Source organism: Oryctolagus cuniculus, chromosome 3 (assembly GCF_051225735.1).
Source record: "Oryctolagus cuniculus isolate XC-2025 breed Fujian yellow rabbit chromosome 3, ASM5122573v1, whole genome shotgun sequence".
Classification (NCBI taxonomy): domain Eukaryota; kingdom Metazoa; phylum Chordata; class Mammalia; order Lagomorpha; family Leporidae; genus Oryctolagus; species Oryctolagus cuniculus.
Window position 1 is genome coordinate 52,838,418 of NC_142869.1, and position 25,376 is coordinate 52,863,793.

At 36.0% G+C, this 25,376-nt stretch overlaps 1 protein-coding gene across 2 annotated transcripts in view; it reads left to right on the forward strand.

Annotated features, from left to right (window-relative positions):
* Window positions 1-25,376, forward strand: part of TFPI (tissue factor pathway inhibitor) — a 66,504-nt gene that overhangs the window by 23,446 nt on the left and 17,682 nt on the right. For both annotated transcript variants that reach the window (XM_008258418.5, NM_001101714.1), the window contains 3 exon segments: window positions 6,807-6,927; window positions 16,014-16,211; window positions 20,756-20,794. In XM_008258418.5, the coding sequence (XP_008256640.3) occupies window positions 6,819-6,927; window positions 16,014-16,211; window positions 20,756-20,794 (346 nt within the window). In that variant the 5' untranslated portion in view covers window positions 6,807-6,818.

The following is a 25,376-nucleotide window of genomic DNA, read 5'->3' on the forward strand; positions in this document are numbered from 1 at the left end:
AAAATAATGTCAGGCATTACTTATGAAATTTATAGTAACACTTTTTTTTACCTAGTCACCATTCTAATACCTTTTCATAATGCTCACACAACACTATGGGACAGGTTCTGGTAAAATATCCATTTCATAGATGAGGAAATGGAGACAGAATAACCATACCATCAAACTCACATAACGAGTAAGTTACAGAACTGATATCTAAAGCATTACTGTACTAGTTTGCATAAATTGCTTGGGGTTGTCATAACAAAGTAGCACAGATGGTTTGGCTTAAACAACAGAAAAGTATTAAGTTCTAGAAGCTAGAAGCATGAAATCAAGTGTTCAATAGGGTTGACTCCTTTTGAGATCTTGTTATAGAGGGGTAGTCTTTCCTCTCCTCTTTTAAAAGTACCCCAGTCATAAAATCCAAGCCCTTGGAACTCATTTATCCTAAGGTAATCTCTATAAAGGCATTACATCCAAATACTGTCAAATTCAGAGTTACTGGAATTAGGACTTCAATATATGGATTTTGAGGGGGCGCACAATTCAGCCTTTCCTCCAAACCTTTTTTCTTAACCACCACTAAGCAAACATGAGATAGAGAAACATGAGAAACATGGGAAAGCAAACATGTGAAAGACAGTGGGAAGCAACAGTGTAAGAGAGCAGCAGGGAGACAGGGAGGGAGAGGGAGAAAGAGAAGAGGAGGGAGAGGAGTAGGAGAGGGGCAGAGACAGAAGGAAAGGGAAGAAAGGAAGAAGGGAGAAAAAAAGACTTGGGCTCATGGCATGGGTATTACTTATATTGGCTTACTGGTTCTTGATTTCCATATGAGAATGGCCCTCTCCACTGTAGTTATTCAATAGCCAAGGAAAACCGTCATCCTGTGGCCAATTGGAGGAAGATGGTTTCCAAACACCAGAGTGAGAGGAAAGGTTTATTGTTGAGTGGGAGAAGCCTGACAGGCCAGAGGGGGAGGGCAAGAGAGTAAGAGAGCAAAAGAGCGAGAGATCAAGAGAGGGACCACGTGTTCAGGAACAGGTCCTACAGGGGTGGGCCTGAAAGTAGGAAAGCAAATCCAATTAGGGTTGGGGTGGAGCTGCCACTGGTGGTTGGACCACGGAGCCTAGGACTGAAGCCTAAAGTGCAACATAGAGACAGGGTGGCCGGAGGGGGCAAGGTCTAAGATGGTGGATGAGGCATAGATGGCACCATAGATAAGACTACACCATTTTACGAACATTTTCAAGTTAGTGCTAGAGAAAAATTGATTCTTGGGAAGGCAGTTTTGAATGGTCAGATGACCAAAAGTTCTGGAGCCACACATATGAAAGCACACACTATTCTGTCTCATTCTATTTGAGGAAATTATAGTCCCTTTCTGAGCCTCTGTTTTCTTAAGATGTGCATCATACTTCTTATAGATAGGATTATTAAGGGGGTTATGGTTGGTATGAAATTCATAAAAATCATAAAAGACCTTATTTCAAAAAAAGTTCTTCCCTTTTTCTTTATTTTTTGTTCCTCAATCATTATTTTATTTTATTCTATTTATTTTTATTTATTATTTGAAAGGCAGAGAGACATAGAGGAGAAGAAGAGAAAGACAGACACATAGAGATCTGCTGGTTCACTCACCAAATACCTGCAAAAGCCAGGGCTGGCCGTACTGAAGGCAGTACCCAGGACTCAGTCCAGTTCTCCCATGTGGGTGGCAGGAACCCAAGCATTTGAGCCATTGCTCTCTGCCTCCTATGGTGCACATTAGAAAGAAGCTGGAATTGGAAGTGGATCAGGGAGTGGAACTCAGGCACTCTGATGTGTGAGATGTGTGTGTCCCAAGTAGCATTTTAATCACTGGGTAAAACGTTCACAGCATCTCTTCTTAGTTTCAATAGGAACGGTTTCTCTTTCTTTCTCATATTCTCTTGCTAAGACTACTAATGTCACAAATGCATAATGAAATCACAAATAACACATCTTTTAGCCTAATTACCTCTTTTCCAGGCATACTTTTCTTTTCTCATCTCTCCCACACACTTACATAGCTCATCTGTTCAGATTTCACTAATCATCTTGCTTTCCTCATTTTTCTTGAAAAATGACTGTCATGTAAGCAGAATTTTGTAAATATTAAATATATTCTAATTGTGTTCCATTTGCTTTTAAAATTTTGCATAAACTTCTTAATTTAAATATTTATGAATTCAGAAAAGTGAAATAAGCAATAGAAAAGACACAATTTGAAAAAACATTGAAGTTATCATTGCAATACTTTTTTCTGAGATTTCTTTATGTTTTGGTGGAATTGATTAAAATAAAATAAAGCCATGCATATCAAAACAGAAAACATTTTAGTGAAGGAGAAGGCAAACAAGGTAAGCACTTAAATGGTTATAAGTACTATTCAAAAAATAAAGAGTAGGAGTGTGAAATAATGCAACCACTTTGGAAAATAGTCTGGCAATTCCTCAAAAAGTCAGAGCTGCCATATGAACCCACAGTTCCATTCCTAGGTATATACCCAAAAGAAATGCAAACATATGTGTACACAAAAATTTGTGTGCAATGTTCATGGCAATATCATTCATAATGTCTAAAAAGTGGAAATACTACAAATGTCTATTGTCTGAAGAATGGATGAGTATATTGTGATATATCTATACAATAATTTATTTTCTGTAATTAAAAAATGAAGTATCTATACGTGGATAAACCTGGAAAACATTATGATAATAGAAAGAAGCCAGACACAAAAAGTTACACATTGCATTAGTCTGTTTATATGAAATCTCAGAAAAGGCAATGCAATCATGGTTTCCTACACATGTGGGATTGGGAATCTGAGGTGGAAGGAATAATGCATAAAGGATGGGAGAGTTTCTTTCTAGGGTAATGAAATTGCTCTAAAACTGTTTTGATATTTATATGAATCTATGAATACAGTAATATCTATTGAATTATTAAAATATCAAATGTATCAAAATTAAGAGTTTGTGTTTACCAATAGACATTTGAATTAAAATGAAAAAATAAATTAATAGAAAATATTTACAATACTCATGTGACAGTTCTTCAAAAAGTTGCAGAGTACTTGGTTGATGTATTGGGCAGACATCCTTTCTCTTGGTGAAATGGTGATGATGACACAGTTCCTATCTTTTGTGTCTAACTGCCTTTATGCAGGCCCACTGACAAGCATACAGTCTGTATAGAAGCGAATTCAAGCCTAACTTAACTTTGTTTTCCCAGTTATTTGAATAACATTATTAATTCTGGGCATCCTTGAATTCTCTGTTCCTCATATTATTTTTAAAATTTATATAAGGTGAACAAATTTTGTGTTTCTTAGATACAGATTTAGGATCATAGTGATACTTCCCTCCCTCCTGCCCACAATCCTACCCTCCCTCCTCCTTCCTTCCTTATTTTTTCTTTTAATTTTTACAATGACATGTCTTCAGTTTATTTCATAATCATAAGCTCAACCCTCCACTAAATAAAGAATTCAACCAATAGTAAAAAGAAAAAAACACTGTCCCTCAAATGTAGAGACGGGTTATAAACAATAGTCATACCTCAAAATGTCAATTTTGCTCTTGAAACCATAATGCTTGGTGAAATAAGCCAATCCCAAAAAGACAAATATCATATATTTTCCCTGATCAATGGTAACTAATAGAGCACAAATTAGAATTTAAAGGAGATTTACCAAGACTCTGAAGCTAATACACCAAAAAGAGATATCCAAACTAAAAATCAATATGCCATTAATTATGATGGCACAGTATCTGTGCTGGATTTTTAAACAATATAATGGAAAAATACATTCAATTTTACTTTAATTTTCAATGACATATAAGTCAACTTCTATCTGTTAAAGTTTCCTTCTTCAGGTGATAAATAGAAATAAATGACTGAAGTATTTTTTTACTGATCTGTCACAGTATATTTTGATGGATCACACAGAACAAATGGTGTTTTAGGAAGATGTTTGAAAGTAAACAGGTAGAGGAGTGTGTCTAAAAGAGGTCTAACTAATTTATAACCCTAATATTACAATTTAACCAGCCACTGATTGATCAGCAGGAAAGTTTATAAGAAAATTATAAAGTTTGGATTATTGAAAATTAACAAAGAATGCAGAATTAAAAACTCTACATTTAAAATGATACTACAGAGGCAGTGTTGTGCAGTAGAGGGCCACAGCTGCCACTTGGGACACCTACATTCCACGTCTGAGTGCCTGGGATCAAGTTCCACCTCCGTTTCCAATACAGCTTTCCGCTAATGCTTTTGGGAGCAGATATATTGTGCAGTACCTGAGTACGTCCAACATGAGATCTGTCATCTTCCACAGCAGGATTTGGTGATACAAATGTGGATGTTTTATTCCTCTTGTAATATTCATAGTTTGTCTCCTGTTTTTCTACTTTAAAAAAAAATTGGATTTTTATGTTAATGGGTTCACCTATTTTTTTAAAATTTATCATAACACACAAAGTTCTGGATCAGTGGTTAGCTGTATGGCCTGCTATGGTAGTCAGATACTTGTTAACAGCCTCCTCTTATTCTCAAAGCAATTATTGCCCTTTCTGGGAGTATGCTTTTCTACTCCATCCCTAAAATCATATGATTCCATTAAAATTTGTAACTTTATTATATTTTCATATTCTGAACCCCTGACTGATTTAGGACCCACAAATCCATGTGAGTCACCGCTTCCCAACTCAAAGATACTAGATCAAAGGGTACCACTTTTTTTCCAAATTAACATTATCAGTGCCATTTTCAAGTTGTTTGAACCCAACCCATTATTTTGGTGGACGTGTCCTTAATGTTTAAAATCCAGGACAGGTCAGTGACCATGCTTCCTGCCTGGGAAGGTGGGCAACCCTGACAGAAAATAAGCTTACTTGAGGAGTGTGACAGCAATGCAAGACCCTGGGTGAGGGTCAGCTCCGGGGCTCTAGTTGTTTCCAACATTCAACACAAACCTGCCCTTCTGCTCCCTAGATTGTCCCCATTTTCTAGAACAAAAGAGCTGATGGCCTTTGGATATGAATTTGTCTAATTCTTGCAACCAAAGAAAGTGTAAACCAGTAAGTGTGGGCAAGACTCCAGACTGCCATATTTTAAAGAAGGGAACTTGTTAGCTTACAGTCCTAATTCTAAGTTCTTCCATGGCTATTGAATCTCAGCCTACCCCTAATCCATGAGATAAAAAAATCATGCTGTATTTTACACTCAAAGTATAGCAGATTTGTATACCTGAAATAATCAAGTGGATACAGAAGAGGATCTTTTTAAAATATGTGTTCAAATTATGCTAAAGACTAGATGATTAGTTGAAAGATTTTTCAGAATCACATATATATATATGTGTGTGTGTGTGTGTGTGTGTGCATACACATATAGTTGTAGATTCAAATAGTTTATGGTATGCTTTACACACAGTATGATATAACACTGCTACTGAAGGAAAATAAAATACATGTTAACACTTCTGAAGGGTTGCTAGAAAATAGATTATGCATTCACTAATGATTTTAATGGGGCTTAAAGCAAAATGGCATTTATTATTTCATTATTCTTGAGTATTGTAAGGCTACCCATTGTATAGGGGTACATATTGCAATAATGTAATGGTTTCTGATTGTCCATGACTACAGGCAAAACTTAGGCATTCTCTCAATTGTTTTTGATGGAATATTTTCGCCTGCATCTGTGAATGCTTCCTGATAAATGATCTCTCTTTCCTTCCTGTCGCTCATGGCACTTAGTGGTTGAAACATCCTGAGTTGCCTTCTTTTCCTCTTTGCATCCTGAATAAACATTAGGTGCTTCCTTCCACATTTGGGTCCAAATTGTTTTTTGTAGAGGGGCTCGTGCTTTTCCTTTTTTTTTTTTTTTTTTTTTGCCATGGACCTTTAAATCATTTTGAAACAGGAAGTCTCATGCTCCTGCTGAAATATTTCCCTTAGAGCATAAAGATGTTGGCTTATCATGCAAAGTTATTTTATTGTGAAACTCCTTTGAAACAGATAACTCAGTAAGTTGGGGCTGTATAAACGGCCTGACTGGATGGTCATATTTCATCTGCAGTTCTGTTTTTCTGCTATACATAGAAAATCTGACCAGGAAATTATTTATAGATGAAATATATCTTAAAAGAAACAAGGATGAAAATGCTGCAAACATGCTTCTTTTTTAAAAGAAGAAATGGAGCCAAAAGAAACAGAAATAAGTAATTACAAGTTGCATTAAAGGCATTATAGAAAAATGCAAGAAAATCAGTTGTGACTGAGAAAGAACAGCTGTGAGGAAGACATGGAAAGTAGACTTGTGCATGAAATGTATCTGCTGCGTGCTTGGCTTGTTGTCCTTTATATGTGCATTTTCTTTTTAAAATTTTTATTAATATAAAGAGAACAGGTTTCATGTATTTCATACATTTCATTCTAAGAAGATAATCATACTTCCCTTCATCTCTTAATAATCTGCTTCCTTCCTTTTTTTCTTTAATTTTTGAAAAACGTAATTTCGATCCACTCTATAATCACAGGCTTAATGAAGCAAGTTGAAATATGACACGTGTAATGGAATAGTATTAAACATATGTAGTAAGAGTGCGTTTACCTACAGTTTTGAATACCACATATGTGTTTAAAATGGCTCAAGGAACAGAGTTAGATGTAAATTAACACAAATCAAATGTCATATATATTTGCATTTGGAAGTACGCACAGGATTTTTACTAGTCTAAGATGAGTCCACATTAACATCTTATTTAATGGATGTTTTCGGGGTCTGTGTTTCAGAGTTGATCTACAATGAAGAAAGAACACATCTTTTGGACGTCTATATGCCTGCTGCTTGGTCTTGTCCCTGCCCCTGTTAGCTCAGCAGCCGAGGAAGATGAAGAATTCACAAACATTACAGGTAAAATGTTAGAAGCATTTATGTTTTGGAGCTAGTCAAATTCTTAGTTTTAGTCCAAAAAATTAATATATTTGTCCATTGTGTAGGAAAATGAATACTTAGGCAACTGACATTTATTTCTTACGATACTTCTTACATGCAATTTAGTGGTGCTGCTTTTTTTTTTAAAGTCCCAAAACAAGTTACTTCCGCAGAAAGAATTATTTTTAAGTCAAAGTATTTTATTATATGGTAAAGTGATTCTGGACTATTGTAAGGAGCTACGTGCTATAGAGAAAACTCTGAAACTTGATGCCAACATTTGCCAGGGAAAATACGAGCGGGACAGGGAAGCACTGGTGCTTGAGGTTGCGTCCACTATCTCTCTCTTGCCCACGTTCCTGAAACAAAAACTTCCCGTGGAGCCCAGTGCCAGAATCTAGTCATGAGGCACATTAAAGCATCTAGTAAGAGAAGTTGGTTTCACTCATAAAAGTTCAAAAACATTAACAATATTAATCATATTTTACTGTAGGTTGATCATAATTATACGCATAAGCCTCTCTTAAGAACAACATTTTGTGGCAAAGAAGTAAATTATTGATAAAAATCTCAACCTATTGGTTATAGAGAATATTAACAATGTATAGTTTCTTTAGCAGTTCAGGATGTGCAAAAAGATTTCCATCAACACATTCTTATTTTATTTCATAGCTATGAAAAATTCCTATGTTCAACATATTTCCCTTTAATAAAAGTTAAATATATATATGATGCCTGAAATTGTGGTTGGTCTTAGGGAAACATTGATGGTTGAGACTGGGTTTGTAAGAATCTCATAGCTTCAAAGGGGAGGTTGGTCAATAGAAAGGTTATTTCAGTTTAATGTGGCGAATGCAGTGACGGAAACACCTGTGCAGCTGTTGATGAAAGAGGAAGGTAATTCACGTAAGCCCATCATCTATGAGCCTGGTACAGGAAAGCCATGCTAGAAAAATTTCCTGGAGTTGCAATGTTTGCTATTCAATAAAGTAAAAACCATAATGTGTCTCTTGGAAATAGGAATATGGTTATTATGAGATGGGCTTTTGTCCTTTATTCAACTTTTTCCTCAAAGGGAATTGGGCTAAAGTTCTGTTTCTGTGGGTCATGGAAACAAGGAAGGTGGAGGATAAAGACACAGCAAGGAGAAGGCAGGTGCTCTTGTCTCGGGAAGTAGGAAGAGAATGGGTCCAAGTGCTCCCAATATTCTGCTGGCCAATCTCCCTCGGCTGGGCTGAGAAAATGCACACCAGGTTACCAGGAGAGCTGTGATTGTTGATGATGGAGAAACCACAATGAACTCATCAATGATAAGTCAGAATTCCCAAGCACTACCAGGTAGTTTATAAACCTAGAGGGATAAGAACTTTGATCTTAGCGAGGACTTCAAGTCCTCTTGGCTGGTTAGCTGCACAGTCATACTCAGGTTTTATATTGTTTTTCATGAACCTTGCAGCAGCATGAACCTAAATCTGAGTCATTTTGGAAGTGCAATTCATCACATGGTTCCAAAACTGCACCATACTTTATATTAATACACCACTCATTGAAATAGTGACTGTTATTCATATGAAACCATACCAAATTTTATGGCTTCCCTTACAAGACAATAGTGAAGTTTATTAAAAAATAATGTCAGCCCAATAACAGCGAGGGTAATCTAGAAAACATTTTTAAGACAAAATTATAATTAAAACTAGTCATGAAAATCTTTTTAAAAAATCCTTTCTGTTGGAACAGAAGCAACTAGTAGGAAGCACTTAGAGAAAGGTAGATAATTTTCATAAGATTTAGAGCCAGAGAGATCTGATTTTGCAGTTTTAATTTACCACACATTACCTTTGTGACATAACTGAATTATTTATACTGAAAATGATCATTACATTAAAATGTGAAATAAATTATATTTATCTGACTGCATTTGATTACACTCTTGTAACATTGCCATGTATGTGTTTTCTAGTTTCAGGGCCATAGGCATACGCTCTTTATCTCTGTCAGCATTTTCTGCAAGCCTCAATTTCAGGTCTCAGGGAAGTTACTCCCGACCCCCTCAGGCTTCTTTGTGTAACCTGTTGTACTCTTGCACAGCACCCTGCATTTTCTGAATATTTCTGTGGGTCTTCAGTGTCTGTATGTCCCATGAGAGAAGGCCTGCTGATCCCCAATATGCTGTCATGTCTGCAGTGACAGCAGTGTCTCACACAAGTTCAACGCAGTTATTAGTTTTGGAAAAGGTGTATCCAAACTAAGAAGGAAAAATTGAGACAGACTTCTGTCCTATTTGAGTGGAGTGACATAGCATTGAGTACAAGGGCGCACACTTGGCTACTCACCAGGTTCAAGGATGCTTTCAAATTCAGGTGTGAGTACCAACCTCAATGCCTAAAAGAATATTTTAAAACAGATTGAACAAACAAATACACTAAAAAGTGAATGGTAAACATGAATACTCATTTAATAATAAAATGCAGTTAATAAAAATTAATGCTTAGTATTTTCCTCTAGGAAACATAAAACTATCACCCACTTTGATGGCTGAAACTATTTAAAATATATTAAAGTAAATTTTAGAAAAAAAGTAATTGAGTGGAAATTGTATGACTAAACTGGTGTGCTTTATACAAATACGAGTTTAGAAATCTCAATTTTGCAGATGTGTGACTATATCACGCAGTTACTGAGTGAGACAGATGCTGTAACACTGCCTGGGGATCAAGGTTGAGCCTATCACTGATGCTGTGACTTTGAGTGAATTTGAGTAATTTAATTTCCACAATGTTATTTTAATATCTTTAAAATGGGTGCAATATTGCCTAACTGAGAAGTTGTGATCATTACATGATGTAACTACAAAATGTCCAGTTAAGGACAATAAAATCAGCTATTGTCATTACTACAACGCTGGTTTGCAATACTTTGTTTTGTGGTGCACTGTCGCCACTTGGTGGCGCAGTTATTAAATAGGCCCAGTTAGGGTGACTATATCCAGAGCGCAAAAAATATAAAAGATTTACTTGATGACAGAGACTACCAGATATGTTTAGTAGAGGAATCATCATTGAGAAAGGATCTGACACTAACTCCTGATTTATAAGACATGGCTTCCTGAATATATATGACAGCATAGCATTAGGTGGTTTCCAGTGTTCCACAGACATAGATCTGTCCTGAGGTGCTTAACTAAAGCTCTAAAGTAACATTAACTCAGGAGGGAGGACCACTACATTGTGAAGAGTAGTGCTGCAGGAATTTCTGACTATGATTGTATTACTCAAATGCCAAATTCAAAATGCCCGAATATTTCTGTTCCTGCTCATTTCTAAATTATGTGAGTTTTGAGATCACATCTTTATAGAATTGATAGATCAGATTTTTGTCAGTGTCTCCCCTCCCCCCCCCCCCAAAATGTCTACAGCATAGTAATTCGTAGTGCTAGTTCTATAGTATGTACTGCGGGTCAGCTACAAGGCAGACACCACCACCTCCTCTCAGCCTCTCAGCAAGACTCCCAGGTTCTCACAGCTTAACTGCTCAAAACCAGCACTGGCATTTGAGTGCCTTAAGACAGAACATATAGATAGCTTTTGCTGTAACGTATAAATGTATTATTCAGTAAAGGCATCCAGTGAGTGACGAACCCAAGCTGACAATCATGTCCGTGCTTAAGGAAGAATTTTTTTTTTTCAGAAGTCATTTTTGTTTATAAGCAGATATTTATCTAAGGAAAATATTTTCAGCAATCTTCTAAAATGCAGTTATATTTATGTTATAAATTTATATAGAAAAAATACTAGCTATTTCACAGAAATATAATTTCAAGGAAGTGTAGAGAAACACTTAAGGAAAATGATATTCTGAACTTCACTCTGAAGTATTCATTTTGGTAGGTAACAAACACTTGATATGCCTGAAAGCCCTTTTAAAGCCAATTCTCAAATTTCAGATAAGTCCATCAGCATATAAATTAGATGAAGACTTGTAGGGGAAAATAAGGGCAGGCGTTGTGGCTCAGCGATTGGGCTGCCTATTGGGTTGCCTGTATCCCATACTGGACTGCCTACCTCCAGTCCTGGCTACTCTGCCTCCAATCCAGCTTCTCATTAGTGTGAACCCCAGGAGGCAGCAAATGATAGCTCAAGTGTGTGTCCATGCCACACACTTGGGAGACACAGACTGAGTTCCTGCCTATTGGCGTTAGCCTGGTCAAGTCCCAGGTGCTGCAAGCATTGGAGGAATGAACCAGAAGATGGAAGATCAATTTCTATTTCTCTCTCTCTCTACCACTCCACTTTCAAATATACAGATACAAAAAAAAAAGAATTAGAAAAAAATGAGACATTAAATTTATACATATTAATCAATAATTCTTATCACATTGATAAAGATATATACATATATACTGATGACTGATAGGATTTACTGGCACTCTTATTAATAACAATTGCTTAAAAACTGTATTTTTAAATAAAAATTATATTTTGTCAAACATAAGTTGAAAATGCAAATGCACAAATCTATAAAATTCTATTTTAATTAAAGTTTTGACTATTATAACCTGCTAATTAGCCAGCTTATGACAACTGTATTTGGTGCTGAAGTTTGCCCTGTATCACAATAGTTCTCTGTTTCATTTTAGTTCTACCTTACCAAGTTTTAGGCCTGTGAAACTTACTATTCTATCATTCTCATCAGCTCAGTTTACTTCAATGAAAAAAATATTAAAATCTGTTATCAAATAGGTCAAAGACAGGTTATATTTTATAAGTTAAGGGCAAACTATTTAAAATTGAAAGCTGTGTTAGTAGCTGAGATATAAATCACAATCTGAAATAATTAGTGCTACATATATCAGATAGCATCAAAATGTCAACATACACATGGAAAGCTACATTTGAGAGGGAGGAGATGTACAATTTGGGACATGCTCAATCGGACTTGCCCCAAATGGTGGAGTTAGAAATGTGCCAGGGGATTCCAATACAATCCCATCAAGATTGCATGAACCGATGCCATCTCACTAGTCTAAGTGATCAATTTCAATTCACAATTGATCACACTGACAGGTCTAAGAGTAAAAGGGATCACACAAACAAGACTAGTGTCTGCTAATACTAACTGATAGAATCAAAAAGGGAGGGAATTATCCAACATGGGAAGTGGGATACACAGCAGACTCGTAGAATGACAGATGTCCTAAACAGCACTCTCGCCTCAGAATCAGCCCTCGGATCTGGCTGAAGAGCTCATGAGAGTATTTTAGGCATGGAAAGCCAAGACACTCTGGGGAAAAAAACAAAACAAAACAAAACAAAAACCGTAAATGAAAGGTCTCTGCTAGTGAGATCCCAGTAAAAAGAATGGGCCATCAAAGAAGGAGGTACCTTTGTCTGAAGGGAGGTGAGACTTCCACTTTGACTATGACCTTGTCTAAATAAGATTGAAGTCAGCGAACTCAAGAGGCTTCCATAGCCTTGGAAACTCATGACTAGAGCCTAGGGAGATTTCTGACACCATAAACAAGAGTGTCAAATTGTTAAGTCAACAACAGGAGTCACTGTGTACTTACTCCTCATGTGGGACCTCTGTCCTTAATGTGTTGTCCAATGTGAAGTAATGCTATAACTAGTACTGAAACAGTATTTTACACTTTATGTTCTGTGTGGTTGGAAACTGATTAAATCTTTACTTAATATATACTAAATCAATCTTCTGTATATAAAGAGAATTGAAAATGAATCGATGTGAATGGACTGGGAGAGGGAGCAGGAGATGGGAGGGGTGCGGATGGGAGGGAAGTTATGGGAGGAAAAAAGCCATTGTAATCCATAAACTGTACTTTGGAAAATTATATTTACTAAATAAAAGTTTAACTTATTTTTCAAAAAAGTCAACATACATATGGCAAGCTAATTTTTAAACCTTCCAAGATTGCAAGAACAACTTCTAAAATTTTTGAAATTATATTTGAAGGGCAGTATAAGAGAGAGAGAGAGAAAGAGGAAGGTCATCCACCCATCCAATTTGAGAGATCAAACCATCTGGTTTACTTCCCAAATGGCCACAGTGAAGACAGGAGCCAAAAACTCCATCTGAGTCTCTCGGGATTGTGAAAGGGTTCTAAGTATTTGGGCTCTCATCCACTGCTTTCTTAGGCACATTAGCAGGGATGTGGATTCGAAGTGGAGCTGCCAGGATTTGAACCCGTGCTTATTAGAGGATGTGGATATTCTAAGTCATGGCTTAATCTGCTTCACCACAGTGGTGCACCTTGCAAGAGAGAGCTACTTAAATGCCATAGTATGATTAATAAAAATAAACAATAATAATACAATTACTCTGTTATAAAGTCTTCTAACATTACTGAAAAATGCCCAGCACTTGATCTTATATCATGTAGATCATTATAATATAAAATATCAATGGTCAGGAGCTGGCGCTGTGGCGGAGTGAGTAAAGCAGCCTCCTGCAGTGCTGGCATCCCATGTGGGCCCCGGTTTGAATCCCGGCTGCTCCATTTCTGATCCAGCTCTCTGCTGTGGCCTGGGAGAGAGTGGAGGATGGCCCAAGTCCTTGGGCCCCTGCACGAACGTGAGAGACTGAGAAGAGGCTCCTGGATCCTGGCTTCAAGCGGGCGCAGCTCTGGCCATTGCGACCGATAAGGGAGTGAACCAGTGAATGGAAGACCTCTCTCTATTTCTCTCGGCCTCTCCTCTCTCTATGTAACTCTGACTTTCAAATAAATAAATAAACCTTTTAAAAAATCAGTGATTGAAGAGACTTTAAAATTCTTTAATCCAAATTTTGCGATGTGCATACTTTCTCTTTCAAAAAATCACATAAGGTTTAAAAGTACAGAAAATTTTTTTTAAAGATTTATTTATTTCTTTGAAAGTCAGAGTTACACAGAGAGAAAGAGAGTCAGAGAATGAGAGAGAGAAACCTTCAATCTGCTGGTTGGCTCCCCAGTTGACCACAACAAAGCTGTGCCAATCTGAAGCCAGGAGCTAGGAGCTTCTTCCAGGTTTCCCACGCAGGTGCAGGGGCCCAAGTATGTGGGCCATCTTCTGCTGCTTTCCCAGGCCATAGCAGAGAACTGGATTGAAAGTGGAGTAACAGAGACTCAAACCGGCATCCATATGGAATGCTGGCACTGCAGGAGGCGGCTTTACCCACTATGCCACAGCGCCGGGTCCCAGAAAATTTAAAATGGATTTCTTTCCAGGTTCCTGGCTTTGGCCGAACCCAACCCCAGCCTTTCAAATAGCTCAACAAATCTTTAAACATAAAATAAAATGAATTTCCTTACAAATGATCTCTCTCACAGATCCAAAAACTTAACTTTTATTCCATATTTTAAAAATGCTTTGTGTAAAGATAAAGTGACATCAATTCATGTTTCCTCAAAGTGAATTATTTTATAGTGCATTAACACATTTTTTTGAAGATGCAAGTTTAAGATACAAGACACTGGTTTCCATTTAATAGAATATTGCTGCCCTCTAGAGGCCAAATTGGTTTAGATTCTTGGAAAGTAACATCCCCAAAAAGGAAGCTATAATCAATTCTCAATGATATAGGAAATGCATAGCCTCAATAAATGGAAAATTCTTAAGGCATACTATACAGAATCCTTTTGTCTTTATCATTTTGATTGCATCAATTACAATTTTCTTTCTTCTTGTTTTTCATTAATATATAAGACTGCATTTGCTGTTACAACATGATGTTCTGAAATATGTGCCAACAGTAGAATGACTAATCTAGCTAAGTAATGTGTACTTTACCTCACATAATGATGATTTTTGTGGTGAGAACACTTTATGTTGACTCACTCAACATTTTTGATAATAAAATATAATATTAACTGTTGTCAGATTCCTTAAGTTATTCCTCCTAATTGAAATTTTGTAGGCCGGCGCTGCGGCTCACTAGGCTAATCCTCCGCCTAGCGGCGCCGGCACACCGGGTTCTAGTCCCGGTCGGGGCGCCGGATTCTGTCCCGGTTGCCCCTCTTCCAGGCCAGCTCTCTGCTGTGGCCAGGGAGTGCAGTGGAGGATGGCCCAGGTGCTTGGGTCCTGCACCCCATGGGAGACCAGGAAAAGCACCTGGCTCCTGGCTCCTGCCATCGGATCAGCGCGGTGCGCCGGCTGCAGCGCGCCGGCCGTGGCGGCCATTGGAGGGTGAACCAACGGCAAAGGAAGACCTTTCTCTCTGTCTCTCTCTCTCTCACTGTCCACTCTGCCTGTAAAAAAAAAAAAAAAAAATCTTAAAAAAAAAAAAAGAAATTTTGTATCCCTTTACCGTCAACTCTCTCCTTGCCAACCAACCACAAGTTTCAATACATCTTACCAGTAGATTCTGTAAACAAATGCAAGTTATTTAATGCTAGGCCTCTATTAATTTTATTGGATTTGATAAAAACTAAGTTGTGTTTCCTCTGTGCGCATATCCCCAAAGGGGAAAAACTCCCACAACTAAAATAAGAAATTGAATATTTAGAGAAAAATGTATAGCTCAATGTAAAAAGAATTGCCTCATTCTCTTTAAAACATTTTCTCCACATTTATACAAAACAGTCATGGTAAACATAAGAATGCACCATGTAGTATAAATATTTAATGTAGAATATCTATTTTACATGTGAATTTAAATATATTGTTGCTTTTAAAGAGGATTCGGTATGAAAAGTGAAGATTCCAAAAATTTGCATTAGTCTATGTCTAAAATCTGCTGAATTAAATGAAGAGGACTCTGTTTATTTGTAATATGGTCCTCTCCAATTGAGTGAGTTTGGCTCACCACTACTATTTCATCCCATCTCAATCAACTGGTACAGTCTGAAACAATAACTGTTAACAAGAGTCTAGAAAATTATGACTAAAGTGTAATACTTGGTAAAGTGTGTCTCCTTTGTTGATGTTAGCTTTTTATGTTTTCTGATGAACTTGTTTTATTGTACTTTCAATAAAATCAGGACATATTAAAAAGTGAAAATGGAGGAAATAACAGTATTATCGTTTTGGTAGAAGGTCACACATGATGTTTTTATTTTTACTTTGTAGATATTAAACCGCCACTACAGAAGCCGACACACTCATTTTGTGCAATGAAGGTAGATGATGGGCCGTGCAGAGCATACATCAAGAGATTTTTTTTCAATATTCTCACTCATCAGTGTGAAGAATTTATATATGGAGGATGTGAAGGGAACGAGAATCGATTCGAGAGTCTGGAAGAATGCAAAGAAAAATGTGCACGAGGTAGATTTCTGTAAATCTTTATTATCCAAGAGACTAGAGTTTTTGGGTCTAATCCTTGATTTGACACTTTTAGAAAAAAGTAATGCAATACTATTTTAATATTCTCAAGTAATCTTTGTGCCATATTTTGAGCTTTCACGCTCGAGAATTGTTTTTCATCTTTCTTATCAGTTATTAGGAAATCAAGTCTCTTTTGTTGGCATACAGTCTTTTCCAGTTCACAGAACAAGTTTGCACTGGCAATGAGATGAATGTAACTCAGCCTTCCCGGGTAGCCATGAGTATCAGGCAAAGAGCTGTCAGTCACGTGGACTTAGTTGTTCTGTTATCAGTGTAATGATCTCATTGCTGTCCTCCCTCAGGATGAGCAACATGAGAATTCACTGTGAGGCTCGATAGCTCCTAATTAAAAAATACTAAGTTGCACCAGAGAGTAGAAATACATATATGAAACTCCAGCCATTCTAATTGGTACCTTGGAATAAAGCCCGGAAAAGAAAATATACTTGCTGACACAAGTAAACTTTTCTGAAGCCAACTTGATAATTATATAGTAACTAGGTTTGGACGCACACCGTAACCTATTAGATAATTAAATTTATCAGATACGTTGATTCCGCTTTAATCCTATTGAAATTTAATATTTTTACAAATTATGTAATTACAATGGTGTTTGTGGTTTTATTTTTTTTCATTGAGATAGGTTCCAAATAATTACTGGCAAAAATTTTGAATTTTTTATTTCCATTTCTAGTGCTGAGCTGGGAATTATTTTATGGAAGGAAAAATCTGAGTCACCTTTATGTCCCGTTTCTAGCCCCATATCCCCCACACTGTGTTTTTAGAGCTGTCTGAATTGAACAGTATTGCTACAGAGATGATGTCTCTTATTAATAACTAATACTCAATGTCATGTGCTTTCAAAGTAAGAAGCTCTGCGTTCTCACTTCCCCAAACAGCCTTGGCATCATGATGCTCTCAGCCCATGTGGGAAAAATAGAACTTCTGTCCTCTGTGACTGTGGGATGCTTTGCTGTGTGCTCCCGAGCTGGAAGAGAACTGGCATGAACGCAGTTCTTAAGCTCGGAGAACTTCCTTCCCGTTCCTCTCCATAGGTGTCCTAAGACTGATGCTAATATGGATTAGGCAGTCACATGGCTCTCAGTGGTGCCTGTGGGTTTTGTGATGGCTTGGTAATTTTCCATTCATCACAGATTTCTATACTCCATTTTCTTCCGTACGTGTTCAATCAAGTATCCGCCTGTGTTGACTTGAAAATCACTCTTAAGTCTTTAGTACATTGGCTAGAGGCCTGATTGGCTCATTCTTTGTAATCCTCACCTTTCCATTTAGCAACCTATTTATTTTCATCAATTGGTCTCTTCTATGAAAAACATACCTGTTTCTTTTTCATATGTAATTCACAGACCTTGTAATTCACCATTTGCAAAAGTTACCTAATTTTTAGATGTTCTCAAATGCAATCATTCTGTTTATACATGATGTTTTAAAGCATCATGATTGGCTGGCATATACTCTAGGTCTTCTGGCTCTCTCTTTCCATCATTTCTTCAAATCCCACCTGACATTATTGTATGAATGTCTGAGTGTTGTATATAGGAGATTACTGCTAATACATAGCTGGCATATAAAAATTACTGCTTAGACTTAAAAAAAATCACCTAAGGGGAGAACTTCATCTTTAACCAGAGTGGAGTAACTAGAATAGGACTTTGTCTCCCAACATAAAGAGCTGGAAAACTGTACAAGATATACAAAGCCACTCTTTGCCAACAGTGACCCCAAAATAGTGCAGGACCATTACAAGCAGTGCAGGACCGTTACCTCTGAGAGAAAGGAAATGCATGGAAGTACCCTCCAATTCCTCCACTGTCTGCACGAAGGCATCCTGTACCATAGCTTGTCTATTTTTGTAAGAGTGATATCTACATAATATGGTTCTAACTTTGTGTAAGGATAAGAAAGAACTGGAGAGATATAAATAGCACTAAAATCTAGAATGACAAATTGTTATCATGGCTGTGAGTTATCTGTTGATAATAGCTTTGTGATTATGAACATAAAATTCTTGATTTCAATATTCAAAAAATATTAAAAGTGATATCCAATTTTGAATTCAGCTGATAAAAATCTTTTTAAAAGATTTTATTTATTTATTTGAGAAGTGGAGTTACAGACAGTGAGAAGGAGACACAGAGAGAGAGGTCTTCGATCTACTGGTTCACTCCCCAAATGGCTGCAATGGCTAGAGCTGAGCTGATCCGAAGTCAGGAGCCAGGAGCTTCTTCCAGGGGGCCCAAGCGCCTGGACCATCTTCTACTGGGTTCCAGAACCATTAGCAGGGAGCTGTAACAGAAGAAGAGAAGCCAGGACAAGATGCTGGCACTGCAGGAGGAGGCTTAGCCTACTGCACTACAGTGCTGGTCCCCGAAGTGAACGAATGTAATTATGTGCTTTAATACAGTGAAATTTTACATGTACTTATATTATCAATGATTATCTTTGGGGATTCTGAAAATAACTATGTATACCTTATAAAGTTGATTTTATAATAATAACAATCTCAAAATAATAATTATTGCAAACTCTTAAAATTTCTTAGATTTAGACAGAATATACAATTTCTTAATGAATCTTAGGAAGTAATGAGAGTATGTTAGACTAATTTCCATTTAGTAATTCCTTGAGTTCCAATTTATATTAATGTTTTAACATTTTATTGTAAATATTAAAATATAACCAATATTAATTTTAAAAATAATGTAGCTTATATATAACTTTCTAAGATTGATTACTGAAATTTAATGAATGCTTATTATCATGCAATTATTCTCAGTACATAATTTTTTAAAAAAGATTTACTTATTTATTTGAAAGGCAGTTAGAGAAAGAAAGACAGAGGGAGAGATCCTCCACTTAATGGTTCACTCCCTAAATGGCCACAAGGGCTGGAGCTGAGCCAATCGGAAACCAGGAGCAAGGAGCTTCTTCCAGGTTTCCCACATGGGTGCAGAAGCCCAAGTATCTGGGCCATCTTGCACTGCTTTCCCAGGTGCATTAGTGGGGAGCTAATAGCCTATGGCACCAGCATCCCGTATTGGCTTCAGTTTGAGTCCTGACTATTCCACAATAAGTGGCTTTACCTGGTATGCCACAGTGCCAGCTCACTCAATACATAATTTCGATAGACAGGGAATAAAATGTTTAGAAGATTTTTTGGAAGTCAGAATATTTTATGTTTTACATATCAAATTTTATATTTTAATGGAAAACTATAATGAAAATCCAATAGATAATTACAAGATATTAATACGGGGTTGACTAGTTATAATGAAAAGATAATACACACAAGATGTGTTTATATTTAAAACATAAAATTACTATATAAAACATAAAAATGTGTGTATTAACATGTATATATGTATGTGTGCATGTATGGAAAGATATATATATATATATATATGTATTTTTAAAGAAGTAGTTCATTTTATTTTATTCTATTCAACAGAATAAGCATACTACAATTCAAAAAGGAGATTGGCCCAATTAGATTTCCTTTCATAGACATTTTGCTTTTTATAGGAAGATAACCTGATGGTTTTAAGGAGAAGCAGTGAGCCAGTGGCTGATAGGGGCATATTACCTTAGTCATATTACTCTCTCTTTACTTTCTGTCTTTCCATTTCTGTTTCTCTGGTTGGTCATACAACTAATTGTACCAGCTTTGACTAAAGCTTTTTTTGTAGAACAAATGATTATATGACAAAGCAAATATTCCACTCAACTTTGCTAACTTCTATATGAACAAACTAAAGCTTCACATACTTACTACATCAATTTTAACTTTACTATCATTTAAATTAGAACTCAGAATCCAACCTGAAATACAGTAGGTCAAAGTTAACTAACATTCTAGTTTCTGAATGGGAAAATTTCATTAATTCTTAACCTTCTACACCACAGAACCAGTCCCTAATTTCATTAATTCTCTAAGTGTAAGTCAAATAATGTGTCCAGATGCTTTTTGCTTCACTTCTTCTCTGCATCTGGTAATAATTTTAAATTTGTAATTGCACTGAGACAGTGAGGCAGGGGGAAGAAATAGGAAAGAAGGTAATCCTGGTTCCTTCCACCCTGATTTCCAAGCCTGTATGGGAATTATCTGCTTTTGTATCTAAAGTAGGCTGCTTGAATTACTTTTATAGTTCACATTATTTTAAATAACCACTTTACTACATGTATTCTGTAAACTTAATGAGTATGAATTCTCACTTATGTAAATATGTCAGAAAACTTTAACATCATTTTAAGACATTATTATATTAATATGAAATGGCATTGTGGTTACAATAATTAGAAAAAAATAATATTTCCAGAAAGTAAAATTAAATAACTTAGACATTTTATATAAGAAAAATTTTATGGTAATGAATCCATTGTCTTAGTTTGCTTGTTAAATTCAAATTCATAATATTACTTTATAAATTATTGTGATTTACAAAAGTATATTATTTTTATTGCAGATTATCCAAAGATGACTACAAAGCTGACATTTCAAAAAGGTGAGCATTAATTATGTGTAAATTGGTAGCGTTTATGTAAGGCAGTTAGGTATTCAAATCTTAGTTTTATCTAGCACAGGATTATAACTTCATACGATCTTCTAGTAGATTTTGTTCAGTCAACATAGTCAAAAATTAGAAACAATATGTATGATATTTGATGAGGAGGTTGTAAACATATTTGTTCTCATCCTAAAGCAGCACAATATTTAGTTTTATATCACGCAGATTCCAGTGTCATACATGACATTTTAAGAGCTTCCAGATAGTAATTTAGATGTTGCTAGTCTTATTTTAGTTCTCTGGTCCCTAATCCCTTATTAATCTCAGTATTACATGGCATTTGCAAATTTCAGACAAAATCCTCCTGAATGGCCATATGTCTTAGACTTGTCAACAGTTCTAAATACCAAAGAAAGTGGTGATATTTAATGATAAACAATTGCCTATGTCCATTTTATTTAGTATTTTCATACAAATGTTTAATTCCATGACAGATTGTTTCACTTATTTTAACTAAGATAAATAATTTTTAGTGAACGTATTTTATCAGCACAAGAAAGATAATGTTACCAACAGATCAAGAAAACCAACCTCCTTTTAAAAGAGGCCTGCCTAGCAATTGATTTAATCTAGTAGCCATCATAACATTTAAACTTGAAAAAATATTAAACAAAAAGACCAAGTTATTTACCTTAGGACATGAAAGCACAGAATTCAAAGTGTATTTTAATTTACCATGTTGATTTAGTTGTCTAGGAAATAGTGGAAAATTTGTAATCAATGATGACCTTAAAATTTGTTCCCTGACCAATGAATTAAAATAAACTTAATAACAAATTTTGTACTACAACATAAGCAGATATTTGTATTTGCATTGATTTACAATTGTAAAAAATAGCTTCCTGTAAACATTGAATTAACAAAAATATTCAGGACTACAATTAAAAGAAGCCCCAAATGAATACTGCATAATTTTAAAGAGGTTTTTGTGCATCAACTAAAAGGAGATACTTTCATGAATAGAATACTAACTTAATAAAAACTAAACATGGAATTAGGAACAAATGTATATGCAAGTAAAATTTTTTTGTAAAATAATGATATCCCACATTTGATAACTCAGAAATCAATGATCTGCTAATTCAAATTTAATTCAGCACCCATTTACAGCAGAGGTTGTAGATGAAAACTGACAAAAATGCTACTTTTCAAAAAAAGATTTATTTATTTATTTGAAAGGCGGAGTCATAGAGGGGCAGAGAGAGAGAGACAGAGAGAGAGAAAGAGAGAGAGAGAGAGAGAGAGAGAGAGAGGTCTTCCATCTGCTGGTTCACTCCTTAGATGGCCAAAATGGCTGGAGCTGCGCCAATCCAAAACAAGGAGTCAGGAGCTTCTTCCAGGCCTCCCACATGGGTGCAGGGACCCAAGGACTTGGGCCATCTTCCAAATGCTTTCCCAGCCCATAGCAGAGAGCTGGATCTAAAGTGGAGCAGCCAGGACTCGAACTGGCGCCGACATGGGATACTGGCACTGCAGGCGATGGCCAGCCCCAAGAATGCTACTTTGCCTGACAAATATGGGAAATTTATTTTTTTTATTTGTAGCCATATTTTAAAGTATAAGTCTAAGAAGAATTACCCAATAGATGTGCATTTTTGACTTTGTCCCAAAAATAAATTCAGTCCTACAGTCTCATAAATAACTCCCAGTTACGGAATCTCTTAATTACATAAGTTATGTTATTTCCTATTCTTTATGTACAATATTTTTTACTCATCCACATTTTAAAGCATAAAATTCTTACACCATGGTTTAAAATTTCACAAAAAGTGCATGATAAAACTAAAACAAATCAGAATGATATTGAATGCATTTTTTTCATTCCCTTATAAATATTATGTTTTCATTCACCACAAATCATAGTAACATTCGCTTTGAAAAAGAGGTAAATGATACAAAGAAACCTCAACATTACAAATCACCAAGGAAATTCGAATCAAAACCATAGTAAGAGATCATCTCATGATACTGAAATTTGCTATTACCAAAATACAACACATGTTGGCAAGGATGCAGAGAAAAGGGAGCCCTGGAGCAATCCGGTGTGATTGTAATTAGAACAGCCATCATGGAAAACAGCGTGGAGGTTCCTCAAAAATTAAAAATAGAACCGCACATGGCCAGCAATCCCACAGCTGGGTGTGAACACAAAGGACATGAAATCAGTTTATGAAAGATGTGTCCGCACTCCTGGTTTATTGAATCATTATCCACAATAATCAAGGTATGGAATCAACCTGAAGGTTCATCAGTGGATGAATGGGAAGAGAAAATGTGATATGCATGCACAACCGGATACTCCTCAAACATAAAATAGTAGAAAATCCCATAATTCACACCAACACAACTAACTGCAGGATATGTCAGGTAAAGTGACCAGTCACAGAAAGACAAATACTTCATGTTCTCATATTTGGACTTTTTAAGGTTAATTTCATAAAAATAAAATTGAGTAGAATGTTGATTGTCAGAGACTCAGATGGCAGAGGAGGGTGGCCAGATTCACAATCAAAGAGGGAGAATCAGTTCAAGAGATTTATCGTACAGTATGGTGTCTATAATTAATGTCATACACTGTATTCTTGAGAAATGCTAGGAGACTGGATGTTAGGCTCTCTTATCACAAAAGTGATAAGTATATGAGGAGATGCACATTCTAATTAGCTGGATTTCACAATTCCACAATGTATAAGGACATTCAAAAAGTTTGTGGAAAAATTAAGCTGAAAAATAAGTGTATTTTGGTGCAAAAAATTTGAAATCCATTCATAGCTTTTTAATACTATGCATGTTCCACAATAATGTTAAAATGTCTTATATGCATGGATTTCAAAAAATTTTGCACCAAAGTAAGCTAATCTTTTATTTATTTATTTTTTATTCATTTATTTGAAAGGCAGAGTCACAGAGAGAGTCCATCTACTGGTTCACTCCCCAGATGGCTGTAATAGCAGGAGCTATGCCAATCTGAAGTCAGGAGCCAGGAGCTTCCACAGGGTCTCCCATGTGGGTGCAGGGGCCCAAGGATTTGGGTCATTTTCTACTGTTTTCCCAGGCCATAGCAGGGAGCTTATCGGAAGTGGAGCAGTCAGGACATGAACATATGCCCTTATGGGATGTCAGCACTGCAGCCAGCAACCTTACCCACTATGCCACAGTGCCAGTCTCAGTAAGCTTATCTTTTATTTTCATTTTCCACCAATATTTTAATTCCCTTCAAGACATCATATTCTACATGGTAAATATGAACAATCCCATCTGCCAATTAAAAAAATAAGTAAATAAATTTGAAAAAAATAGTTAAAATGAGAATAATAATAGCTTTCATATTGGGAATCACATAACATTCATTTCAGAAAACAAGCCCCAATAAACATTAAACAAAGTTAACTTTCAAATTGGCACTTGGAGAATTTTCACAAAATATATTTTTAAAATTATATTAAGAGGGGAAATTTTATTAACGACTTTTTATAGGACATCGTTTCTTCTCCAGATCTGCATTTGTTGTAGAAATCACACTGCGAATTCAGTGTGACTCCCCCATGTAAAAGGACATACCCAAGTTATTTGAACCATCAGCACTTCCTACCATGGTCTGTAATAGCAGGAAAGTGCAGTCAAAGGCCAGAGGCAACTTTCAAAACTCAAGAACGCTCATATGGAATGTCGGTGTCTTAACTGGTAGTACAATGCCTGCCCCTCTATGTTCTTTTTCTAGTAAAACATTTGTTGGCACTGCTTCCCTGAGATAGAAGAGCAAAACTGCTTTAAGATGTAAAAAGATATCATTGTTCATTTTTGCCACTCTGGTAATGTGGCTACCCGGGAGGAAATGGAGAAATCAGAAGCTTTGTTTTCACAATATCAAGCCAAATTTGCATTGTGATCATAATAATTTTGAATATCAGCTCAATTCTGTTCACATAGTATTCAGGTAGACAAACTTGTAACGTGGATCAGAGTGGCACAACCTTTGTGACAGCTATCTTTAGCCTGCCTTGGAGCACCATCAAAGAAGGATATTGGACATTTGCAAAAGCCTCTTCAATTCCTGAACATGTATTTCCTTTCTGCCTCTGCACTGTTGGAGCCACTCCAATGACTAGAACAAGAAAAAAAAAAAAAAAATGAGACACAGCCATGAAGGATGTCAGACCTCATACAGATATTAATTTCAGGAACTTCTAAGAATAGCAATGAAGGCTTCCAAACCCTAAAATGTTCATTTCCAATTTTAAAAGTTTAAATTATTCCTCTGCCCCTAATGACATTCTACATCTCAATTACACAAAATATTCATAAGCCTTTCCTAAATGTTGATGCACATAACCTTAATAGAAATAATTAAAGCAAACTTTTATCAAATATTTTTGTACCTCCAAAGCAAATAACCCAACAATTTTTATTTTTTCATTATTACGAAATTAATGTTTATAACCTATTTATTTATTATGAGAAATTTAGAACTTTTAAAACTATTTGACTATAGTTGTGTCTTCAATATTCTAAGTACCAC